Source organism: Numida meleagris, chromosome Z (genome assembly GCF_002078875.1).
Source record: "Numida meleagris isolate 19003 breed g44 Domestic line chromosome Z, NumMel1.0, whole genome shotgun sequence".
Lineage (NCBI taxonomy): Eukaryota > Metazoa > Chordata > Aves > Galliformes > Numididae > Numida > Numida meleagris.
In genome coordinates this window covers 63,663,774-63,675,917 of record NC_034438.1, presented here as the reverse complement: position 1 = coordinate 63,675,917, position 12,144 = coordinate 63,663,774, and the positions used below count along the sequence as shown (strand labels likewise).

The 12,144-nt window shown below is 38.2% G+C and overlaps 1 protein-coding gene across 8 annotated transcripts in view; it reads left to right on the top strand.

The window, feature by feature from the left end:
- ZFYVE16 (zinc finger FYVE-type containing 16) overlaps window positions 1-12,144 on the top strand; it is a 33,985-nt gene that overhangs the window by 14,251 nt on the left and 7,590 nt on the right. For 7 of the 8 annotated variants that reach the window (XM_021381430.1, XM_021381431.1, XM_021381425.1 and 4 more), the window contains 9 exons: window positions 409-505; window positions 887-1,060; window positions 1,740-1,885; window positions 4,608-4,977; window positions 5,466-5,588; window positions 5,677-5,832; window positions 6,462-6,686; window positions 8,450-8,532; window positions 11,826-11,930. In XM_021381430.1, coding sequence (XP_021237105.1) covers window positions 409-505; window positions 887-1,060; window positions 1,740-1,885; window positions 4,608-4,977; window positions 5,466-5,588; window positions 5,677-5,832; window positions 6,462-6,686; window positions 8,450-8,532; window positions 11,826-11,930 — 1,479 coding nt within the window. The remainder of the gene's footprint in view (window positions 1-408; window positions 506-886; window positions 1,061-1,739; window positions 1,886-4,607; window positions 4,978-5,465; window positions 5,589-5,676; window positions 5,833-6,461; window positions 6,687-8,449; window positions 8,533-11,825; window positions 11,931-12,144) is intronic. The other variant, XR_002433628.1, reaches the window with a different exon arrangement.

Below are 12,144 nucleotides of genomic sequence, written 5' to 3'. Positions count from 1 at the left end.
CAGAGTGTTACCCTAGTTAATGCTACAAGAGCTGTGCTACGGCATAGTGTTCCGTAGTGTTTAAGAAAAGTGATAGGATGTTGCCTTTCTCCAAAATTTGTAGCATGGATAGATTGTGTGCAGTTCTGGGATACAGGGTAAGAATTCAAAAAGCAGACTTCAGACCAAACCATAGAGCTTTTGATCTTAAGGAAGCCCTTTTTATTCTTTTAATTTCCCTTCTCTCAGCAGAGAAATACATTGTAAGATAAATGTGCTAAAGCTCCTCTTCTTCTTCCATATTCCTGTGAATATTTTATGTATGCTTTATTATTTTAATAAGACAGATGAAATAATATAATAGGAACCTAACTCAGGAAATACTGGGTCTTTGCTTATAATATTTATTTCAATCTCTTTCTTGTTCAGGTTTTTTGTGGTGGTTGTTGCAAACGAAAGTGCAAACTACAGTACATGGAGAAGGAAGCAAGAGTCTGTACTCGCTGCTACGATGATATTAATAAAGGTAAAAAAGGTTTGGATTTTTTGAATAGCTGCCATAATCATTGAGAAAATAATATGTACAGCTAGTATCTTTAAATTTTGTACTTTTTTGGGAAGCTTCTGTGCTGTGGTCATCTGTGGCAGGAGTCCAGGAAAAGAGATTTCTGCCCCTTCTTCCACCTTGCCACAGTAGCTTTCTGCATGTTGAAGGGCAGATAGAAAATCAATAAAATGGGATTTTTCTTCTATAAAATTGCTTGAGCATTCACTTTACACAACTAGCTCACTAAATTGTGTATTGCTTTTGCAAAAAAAAAACCCCAAGACCTCCGTATTGCACTGCACACTAAAATTATTGCATTGTAAGATTTAAAGTAAACAGTATTTTTATTTTTTAATTTAGCACAGGCATTTGAAAGAATGATGAGTCCAACAGGTCCTGTCCCTAACTCCAGTGTCTCTTCTGAGAATTCTTCTCCCCCACCTTTGCTGGAAGCCTGTATACCTGGTAGTGCCAGCTGTCCCTCATTTTCTGCATCATCACGTATTTCAGCACTTAAACAACCTGATAATGAAGGTATGTTTAACACAGTGTAATTTTACTAACGTTTTTTCAAGATCTGCTTCAGAAGAGTTGTTTATTATATTTGAGATGTATACTAGATACAGTATTGAAAAGAAATTCTGTGAATTGGAGCTCAGGAAATTTGCTGTTAGTTCCAAATTCAGACTCCATGTATGAGCTTGACCACATCTGTCTTGCATCCATGTTTCATAAATGGAGATTGTCTTTCTTCTCATTGTCTTATGTTCATATTGTAATTTCTTTTTTTCAGTTCAGATATTACTTTCATAATTTTTATATTGCTCAGGAGACCTCTGTCATGCATTGTGATTGCCAGTTTTATAGTAAACACAAAGCCCTTTTTTTAGGGAGCAGTTAAGAAGCAGTAGGAGTTCATTCTCTGTAAAGCTAAATGATTAGTAGTAGTCTTTGTTCCACTATTACTAAATATCTAACTTTCATCAGTGAAAATAATATTTTAAATGTTGTGATTAGCTATTTTTTAGTGTTTGATCTTCTAGTTGTGATGAGCATTTTATTCCTGATAGTGGCTGGAGTCAAGCTGTCTAGCTGTGCTTGGTTTCAGTTAAGAAATTCTCTATGTAACTGATGGGATAAGGACCTCTGAATTTGTATCCCTTTTCATTGTTATGACAGTAAAATAATACATTGTTTTCTCAACCTATCCTAGAGCTGTGCCCCAAAGAACAGAAGAGAGTTTGGTTTGCAGATGGTATTTTGCCAACTGGTGAAGTGGCATATACAACAAAGCTTTCATCTGGAGCAAAGAGGTCATCACAGGACACAGTATGCTCTGATGTGCCAGAGCTGCATATGGTATGAATTAAGAATTGTGTGGATGCACAAATTCTGCTGAAATAACTTTGCTTTCTATTGATTAGGACAAACATGCACTTCAAAAATCGTGTAGTAGAAAATATTCCAAATCAAGATTTTTCTCTGAAGTCTTTGAATAACTACTGTTATGAAGGTGTCATCAGCCATTTGTCATTACTGTGCTTATTTTTTTTTTTTTTGAGTGATTTGATATAATTTTACATGTTTACTAAGTTAGTCCTACAAGAAGTTGCTTCATGTAATACAATACTGTGTTATAGGGTGCAGCAAAATTAGTTTACTGCTTCTACTGTGAACAGGTGGTGAACTAACAAGGCAATAGACTTTTTAAAGAATATCATATTCATAGTGTTAAACTAGCCGTGCTTGACAGGAGAAGTCTAAAGGAGTAATACAAGTTTGATGTGGAGAAGTTTGGAGGTATTCTTTATCTGGAGCTTTTTAAAATAAAATATAGCTCTGAAACCCTGTCTCGGGTCATGACAGCGTTCAAGAGTTTTAAAAAATAATTAGTAAAGCTAGTAGTCAGACCAGATCCATATTACGAGTATGTGGAGTATCTCAACTGTTGTGGGTTGTATTAACAAATCGACCTTCGTTCATGTGTCATAGATAACAGTAAGTACAATTTCATTTGAAAAAGGATTCCAGTAAGTTGTGGGTCAAATCTGTTTTTTGTAGAGACTGTGGGCCCCAGGAGTGGTTCAGAGTGACAGTAAGTGCTAACATTTTTGGGAAGGATAATCATGCCTTACACTTCCATTTGTTTGTAAAGAAGTCTGTGATGGTAGAAATACTGCTGGTATTGTCGATGAAAACATGTCACAGTTTGAAGAATTAATCACACAACACTCCTCCCCATGGGAGAAGCAGGGGAAGGAAGGGGAAGAGCTGGAGCTCACATGAGAATAGCTGAGTCTGCTAGAAGCACAGAACTCAGGAAGTGCACCTGGCACTGTGTTTTAAGTATCAGACAGCCTCTGCATGTTGTAGTGAAATGGAATAATACTTAAAACCAGGACAAAACGTTTCCAGAAAAGCTCGTCAGGAGGTCATGAAAAGAAGTTAGGCATCAGTAAAAAATAATAATAAATCTCTTTCCATATGATAAATATAAGCCAAATAGCTAACTTAATTGATAAAGAAGTGAAGGACTGAATACAGTAGCTGCCTGTCCTGGGCTCTGCTGTTTATCATACTCATAGATGTTAAAAAGGGTAAAATATTTCAGACAGTAAAAGCAAATAGATTCCAAATATTCATGAACTGAATGTTAAAATGGCAGGTGTCATCTGCCACGAATTGTAGAATTAGGAGTATATGAGTGGCTGAATGTATCGATGTTGGATTTATTGCTGTCTCACTTACTGGAAAAGGAAGACTTATGGTCAGTGGTCAGTCTGAAGAAAGTACTTAAGAAGTTGTTTAAACAGGGAAGTAAATTGGAGGGAACAGAAACACAAGTGGAAAATTGTCATGACAATAAACGTATCCCTGTTGTTCTCAGAACCTGGCAGCTCTTGCTCTACCCATCATAGTAATCAAAAGATGCAGCCTGTCTTCTGTTTTGGGGAAAGAGTAGGATATTTTCACTTACAGAAGATTAACAGTATCTAAAATTAAAAGCAATATGTACAAACAAACAGTAAGTTGATGATGCTCATGTACAGCTTTAGAAGCTCAAACAAAACTGCTATGTTGCAGCTCTTAAGCTCTAGATGTCCTTTACTAGGCAGCATGTAATCCAGAGCATGCTGCCTCAGAGTGCTGTGAAGGCCAAAAGTATAAGGTGATCTGCAAAGCCTGCAAGTGAATTTGTGGGGAAGGAGTCTGTTAGAGGCTGTTTTAGTCGCACATCTTGTATTTTTGTGTTGTGAGGTTTGGGGGATGCTACTTTTTGTTACTTAAGTCTTTCTCCCTTATCCTCTGGCACATGTTCTCTAAGCAGGAGATTTGATGGAAGGTGAGGGCATGCCAGGAGAATTAATACAGGACAAGCATAGAGTTGTTAGGTTTTTATCTTGTTACAGTTCAGTCCTGCTGAAGTAGTGTGCAAATCTACAGGGATTTATAGTGTGATAACTCAACATACTTAATAGATCACATTCTCCTTTGTTTAGATGACAGTTCATTTCATAATGTGACTGGACTCTTAGTTTATCATATGCATTTCACTGAGGGAGCAGCATAGGTTTGACACTAAACCAAAAGTGAGTTGGACTGTACAATGCTAGACTTGGCTGTTGATACAGAGGAAGAGAAATATGGTTGCGTTATGAACTGCTGCTGATCAAAATGAGGGCGAATTACAAATTTTCTCTATTAAGGAACAAAGTTTTATGATGTTTCAAAGTGAATAAACAGTAATACTAATCAGGTTTTGCAAAGGATACATACTTTATTGTTGATTGTGTTAAATCTGACTGTATGCTGAAGTGACTCATCTACAGCACTCTGAGAATTTTGTGTTACCTAACGGATGAAATAGTGATTCATCTTTGCCTTAAATGGGGACTAATGTGACCTTTAAGAATGGGGGGAAAAATGCAAGATCCATTACAGATTTGGTGAGTTACTTCTTGAATAAATAACTCATTTCCTATCAATTTAGTAGATGTCTTAGTCACTTTTCTTTCTTCTAGAATGCTATTATAGAAGTTATAGTTTGTTGTGAGACTGTAGATCTTCTTTATTCTCATAGGCTGCAAATGCAGAGGAAGATGACATACCATCTGGTGTAAATTCAAAACCAAAAGAAATGGATGTTATTACAAGAACGGAGGGATTATGTCCTGTTCCTTCAGGGGATGCACAACAGACTATTTCCAGCCAGAGCGAGATGGTGGATAGCGATAAATCTTTGACTCCAGACACTAAAGAGTGTTCTTCTGCCACGGAATCTGAGACTAGTGTTAATTTAGTAGATTGGACTAGAATTGATATGCCTGTTAGTCCTGCAAGTTACAGAGCACTTTGTGGTATTGAAAACTGTGTTCGTAAAGACATCAGCCTTCTTCCTGATGGTGATAAACTGCCACCGCTTCTGCTTGCCACGGGTGAAAAAGGAAAAGGTAAACAATAGCCAGTATTGCATCACCAGATGCAGGATTTCTAAGCACGACCTTTAATACAATAATGCAACTTCAACCTTTCACCTGTGCTGCAGATTGCATTGTTTGTTAATTAAACGTGAGTTATTAAAATGTGAATATATTATGAAAACAATCAGTTAAGTTCATTATAGCAGTGATTGTTTTCATTGTATCTAACAGTAGCAATGTGTGAACTGAAGAGACAACATAACACAGTTGTGTATGCAGTCAGCCCCAGTTCTTGCCTTTGTTACAAATTACTGCTTTATTTTTGTATGGCCTTTGAATCTTCTGGTAAGCTACTGAATAGAATACCTGGTTGATCCACAGTTGTTCTAAGTTTGAGAATTATTAACACCCTTTTAAGATAGGGAAGTAAGGACAGTCTTTCATATGCTGTCATCTGAATTTTTTATTTTAAGTAGTTGGCTGGCATGTTGAACTAAATCAGATGTTAATTTCTTTAGATCCTCTAGTGGAAGAACATCTATCTCACCAACAGGTCGCCTTGCTTCTTGAGAAAGGAGGTGCCAATCCGTTAACTTTTATCCTAAATGCAAACTTGCTTGTGAATGTCAAGTTAATATCTTGTAAGTAGCACATGTTTTCTTTTCCATTAAATCTGTTACTCTGATTGTAAAAACAGTATTACTGTGGTCTCTGTCTTCTTAATTGAAGATTCTTCAGAAAAATGCTGGTACTTCTCAACAAATGGGCTACACGGATTGGGGCAGGCAGAAATTGTCATTCTGTTGCAGTGTTTGCCAGATGAGAAGACTTTTCCTAATGAAATATTCAAATTATTTATTGACATCTATAAGAATGCAGTAAAAGGTATGTAGTCATGTCTGATGTTATGCTGTGATATTTTCTTACTTGTCTTCAAAGCTAGAAGTTTATGCAATTTTTATGCATTTATAGGTATCTGATCTGGTTGAGAAACTCCTCAGTGTTTAGCCATTGTTTCTAAATAACAGAAAGAAAAGAATGTACGTTCCTCTGGCTCAAATACTCCTGTAAATATCTAGTTTGCATTTGCTGTTATTGTTTTTCATTCGTGTGGTCTTGGAGATTCTGTCCATAAGTCCTTGTGTCTAGACAGAGTCCTTGTGTAGGACATCTCGAACTTCATCTGTAGAAATGCAGTACACATAAATATATAAATATGAGGTCTGTTAATTGAAGTTCATCAACTGATGTGTGCCAGAACATTGTATGCTTTAGGGTTTTTGGTATTTTTTTGGAAAAAAAAAACCAAACTAGTTTCATATTCAAGTTCATCTAAGTAATAAGTCTGTAGAGTACTTCTGTGCATTTAGATTTCTCTCAGACTTTCAGGGAGATATGAGATGTAAACCTTATGGTTTACAAGTCTGTAACAAAGCAGTAGTGGTAGTAGTTTTCTTCATAATAGCATGTTATTTTTTAAGATGCCCAAACACTTTCTGACCCTCTTTCAACAGGAAAGTTAACAAGAAACATGGAAAATGTTATGGTTAGTGAAAACTTTCTCGGTAACGAAGATCATGGAGGATTCCTGTTTGTTTCACCAACTTACCAGAAACTTGATGATTTAATTCTACCAGATAACCCTTTTCTTTGTGGCATTCTAATCCATAAGCTGGAAATACCCTGGGCAAAAGTTTTTCCAATCCGTTTAATGTTGAGATTGGGAGCAGAATATGGGGGTAAGTTTTAGCACTTCAAATAGCTGTATAAATATAAAACTTCCTTTGAAAAATGTAACTTTAGTATTCAAACAAAATATTCAAAACCATGCTTGCAGTATTTTATATTACTCTTGTGAAAAACTGAAGTTTCGTACATGAGAACCTTCCTGTTGACGCGCATTGGAATTTACAATATTCTGCTACACTTGGTTCTTTTTCATGTTAGCTGGTGGTGGCTAGGCTCTAGGTTTTTAAAACCAAGACTGACACTTAAAAAAAATAAAAGTTTGACTTCTGTTGTCACTGGAGAAAGTTTTGAAGGGAAGTTCACCAGCCTAATTGTCAATTTTGAAAAAAAACAGAAATGGATTACATGGGCAAAATATTAGTGCTTCATTAAATGGATAAATGTCTTCATTACTTAAAAGGATAACATACTAGTTAGTGCATTTGAAATCTCTGTACTGAAAAATGCGGAAGTCATTCTTTCAAAGTGAGGTGTAGGGAAAAGAACGTAATGTATATAGCAGAGGTTGTGCATTGTGAAAGCCTTCACATGGGAGTCATGTTCAGCAGACTCTTTGCTGCTTTACGTGACCACTTTTCTGCTCCCCCAGTTAGATCTTCACTCACTCTGCTCCATGCTCACGGGAGGAAAGTATTTTTACAAATGACTATTGCCTTGAAGAGCAGGTAAAGCTAGCTTGCACAAGACATGAAAGTAGAAGCTGTCCTAAGTACCTTCTAAAGTTGCTTGTGGGCCTTTTTTGAATAATACAGGCACTAATTTAGAGGTATAGGTACTGTTTTGTTTCCTGTTGTGTTGACCCTTATTATTTGGAGACCAGGAGTTTTGAAAAGGTGCAACATGCAGATGTTACTTCAGTGGAATGAATTTCAAAAATATCATACACAACTTTCTGATATTGAATGGGCTTTTGGTAAATAGGACTACCGTTTTAGAAGCATCAGGTCTATAAAAATGCATTATTCAGTTGTTCGTGGATTTGAGTGAATAGTGGAGTTCTACTGCCCAGGCTTTTGCCTTGGAGTTGACAAGGGTGGTAGCTTCTTTGTCATTCTTTTCTCTTATCAATCTTACTGTCATTTTTGTACCAACCGTGCACTTCCTTGGACTGATCTCATAATCTTGACTTTGCTGTACTGTTTGTTTTACTTTCAAGTGACTTCATGTGGTGGTGTGTTGGTCTCCTGACCTCCGTGCTTTCCCCAGTTTCCATCTGCATGTTTTCTATTCCAGCCATGGGACTGCAAAGCAATTAGAGGCTTATTACTTTGTATGAACCATTTCATTCACTTCATTCTTGTTTATTAGTCTAAGTGGTACTTCATTTTACAGCATTAATATAAAATTGGATGTTACCCCTATAGTACTTGTGTTTAAAAAAGTATTGAACCTTGCAGCCCCTCTCATAACTGGTGACACAAAGACTGAACAAAGGGTGTTACCTTTCAACTCACCCTTTGCAAGATACATAGCTGGTAAATCATAGAGAAAGAAGCAGCAGGTCTCTGCCACAAGATTGCTGCTGCTTGGGGAGTGACTCTGTACAGATATTGCAGTAGGATTTAACTGTGGGTGAGGAAACCATGCAGTGGGCTAAGGGGTTGTCAGCAAGTAAGAGTCATAGTGGCTTCAGTTCCTCTGGATATTCAGATATTGAAATTAAGAAACTTGGTCTATACCTGAAAATAAATACTTAAAACTATAAAACTCATTAATATCAACAAGTGTGACTTTTTTATTTCCTCTATTCCAGTATATCCAACTCCTGTAGTAAGTTTCAGACATCGAAAGCCACTCTTTGGAGAAATAGGTCACACAATTATGAATCTACTTGTTGTGAGTAATTTATTTATTCATTTCACTTCCTGTTGTAATCCACATTGTGTAAAATATCCTCAGAACTTTGACTCTTTAAAACTGAATTGCTTTTGGCAAAGTTAGTTCTTTAACTTTTTCTTCAGAGCTGACTTGGAAATTCCTTTCTTAAATATGAATTAAGTGTGAGCTAAGGAAGTGTGGTGGTTTCACCCTGATGGGCTGCTAAACACCACAGCCACTCCTTCTCTCCACAAAGAGGGAGAAAATACAGTGAAAGAGGGATCACCTGTTGAGGTAAGAACAGGGAGATAGTTTACTAGCTATTGTCAAATCAAATTCAACATAGGGACATTAACATAATTTGTCTCCTACTAACAAAATTTACTGACTGTCACTAACAGGGTGATTTCTTACTAAGGGCACCTTTCTTACTAAGAGCAAACCTCCCCATCTACCCTGTTCAACCTCCTTCTCCCAAGAAGTGCAGATGAACAGGGAATGTGGGCTTCAGTCAGTCCATAATGCTTTGTCTCTGATGCCCCTTCATGGTTACTCTCTGCCCTTGCTCTATGTGTGTCCCTCCCACAGGATGCTGTCCTTCTCAAACTGATCTGTGTGGACTGCCCACAGGCTGCAGCTCCCCAAGCACTGCTCCAGCACAGCGCTGTACCATGGGGCCCATGCTTCAGGAGCTGAACCAGCACAGTCCCCACAGGCAGCAGCTCCACCAGCCGTCCTCCACCGTGGGCTGCTCTCTTTAAGCAGCAGCTTTGGACCAGGGCCTGCTCTTGTGGGGGCTCTTCATGGCTTTCTCCAGGCTACATACACACGTGATGTATGTGTATTTCTCCATACACTTACAGGCCATCATGGGCTCCACCATGGGCTGCATTTCTGGTCATTTCTTAGCCATGCTCTTCCACTGGCTTCTTCCAGTATTGCTCAGGGCTCAGGTCTGGTGAGCAGTGGGTCCCTTTGGGAGCTGACTGGATCAGCTGGATCTGATCTGACACGGTGCAGCTGCTGGGCTGGGCTCTCTTAGCAACTCCCCTGCTGCCAGCACCTTGTCATGTAAACCTAGTGCAGTCTTTCACATCATGCTGATTATAGCACAATTTCTGGTGCCAAGAAATAGCTTTAAATGATGAGGACGAACTTTGCAACTTACATTGAAGCTGGTAGCAGTTGCTGTTCAGTTGCAACAGTTTCTCTTTCAAATACTGCTTTTTGCAATGGTGCAAGAATTCTAGTCTTAAATATGGTATTTCATTAAATTTGAAAAACAATCTGGACAGATCCCTTTTCCTAATTGTAATATTAATTGCTTTGACACACAAACTTACCCTTGATATGATTAGCAAATCTATGTTATACGAAGACTTGATTTCAAGACAATAACTTTTTCCTTTGTTACTCAGATAATGTTATTTGAACTTCTAGTAAGCTTCTATTGCTGACCAGTAACCTTTCTCTTCAAACACTTGCATAGAATTTATCCTTAATGCTGTAAGCAAAAGTGTTGGGAATGCTGTGGAGAAAATTGCACGTACTTAGGTGACCACTAAACCCTCTCAAGTCTGGAAACCTTTACAGCTTAGAGGAGACAGCAATCTTTGGCACTCTTCTGTTTTTCCAGTTGTTGATATCTACGTCACTACATAGAGAGTCGATCTGAATTGGAGCTGAAATATAGGAAAGCTAGCAATTAGCTAGCAATTTTTTTCTTAATGGAGGAATCTGAAATCTCAGCTCCCTGCCTCACTGCGGTGAGGCAGTACGAATGTGAGGTCAGAGGAAGGACTTGAGGGTGGAAGAGAGAACGATATGAGGGAGATTTCCTTAATTGGCTTAAGCCTTTGTGTTATTCAGGAAGCGCCTAAGGTACAAATAAATAAGATCTAGAAGAACAGCCTGGAAAAGACAGACGGGCACCTAAGGGGTAGTGTAAAAACATCAGTGTGCACTTCTTGCTGCTGCAAAGAATGTGTTGAGATGGATTTGCGTTAGTCTCTGATGTGGTAAATCCATTCCTTTTTTAGCCTGAATTGCACTTACAGACTTACAGGCTCAAAACAGGCAGTGGGAATATATGCTCCTTGGCAAGATTACCTCTTCTGATGTAGCAAGAGTTTTTAGTCATTATAAAATAGCTGCAAAAAGTTCTCTCATTACGTAGTTTAACAAGAGGGTATGGATCTGTTTAACTACATGTGGTGCAAACTCAGTTAAAGATGATAAAGTCTGGCACCACAGAAGTGACTGAGGTGGTGGTAAATGACGAAGACAAGGCACATCTGTGATGATATCCTTTATTACTGTTGAATAGTGCCATTTGAACTGAAACTTGCAGTGCAGTGAGACCTGTTCATAAATAGCGCTTGCTACAGCTGAGCTGACTGGGGAAGATGCTGATTTCCTGGTTAAGCTGCTGATAAGAGCCTTCCCAGCCTTTCTTAAGTTGTGCTAGGAAAGGCAAATGAAACCATTTTACATCTATGATCATTCTGTCATTCTCCCAGAATAAAACAGAATGTGGAAATCCCACAGAAGTGGCTGACGGATGGTAACCTCTGTCAGAGGAAGGTGTAATTAACAGTGCAAGACTCAAGCAGTACTTCAAGTACTCAAGAAATTGCAGAATCACAGAATAAAAATATCGTGAGCTGGAAGGGACTGAGAAGCATTGTCAAGTCTTAAATCCTGGCTCCATGTGAAGCTAAGAATTAAACCATATGTCTGAGAGCATTGTTCACGTGCTTCCTGAACAACAACAGTCTTGGGGCTGTAAACAGTGCCTTGAGAAACCCATTCCAGGGCCTAACCACCCTCTCAGTGAGAAAATTTTCCTAATGTCCAGACTGAACTTATCACTGGTCACCAGAGAGGAGATCAGCACCTCCCTCTCCACTCCCCTCCACTGAGTGATACACAGCAATGAAGTCTCCCCTCCATCTCCTGTTCTCTAAGCTGAACAAACCAAGTGACCTCATCCACTCCTTCTGTTGAAGTATTTCATGTTATCTAAAACAGTACAAGATCCCAATGTGCATTGAAGTAAGCCACTGTTGAATAGTACAGCCACTTTATCAGTACTACAGATTTGTTAATATGTCCGTTAAGGTACTTTTGCAGTGAATCACAGCAGAGGAGGAGGATAAAAGGGATCATCAAATCTTAGCTACTTCTAATGACTTATAAGAAGTCTGGAGATGGATGTAGAATACTCAGTCTTTAAGATTTATTCTAAAATGCATGGAAATAAACTGTCTGCTGACGTCTTTGTCTTAACATATTATCTTTGTCTATTACAGGATCTTAGAAACTATCAATATACTTTGCATACCATAGACAACCTATTTGTTCACGTGGAAATGGGTAGAAGCTGTATTAAAATACCCTTAAGGAGATATAATCAAGTAAGTTAAACTATTCCAAGCTGCTTTTATCTTTTTTCTTCGCAAAAATACCAGTAACATCTGTAACATGACTTCTTTTATTAATGGGAAGGCAGAGGAGGAGTAGTTCTTAGAGGCAGTGGTGCTTTTACTCTCTGATCCATTTCCATGCAGTTCTGCGGGTGACTTCTTCACTTGATTGCAGCTCTCTAGTGTACTGATTGCTGTGCAGTAG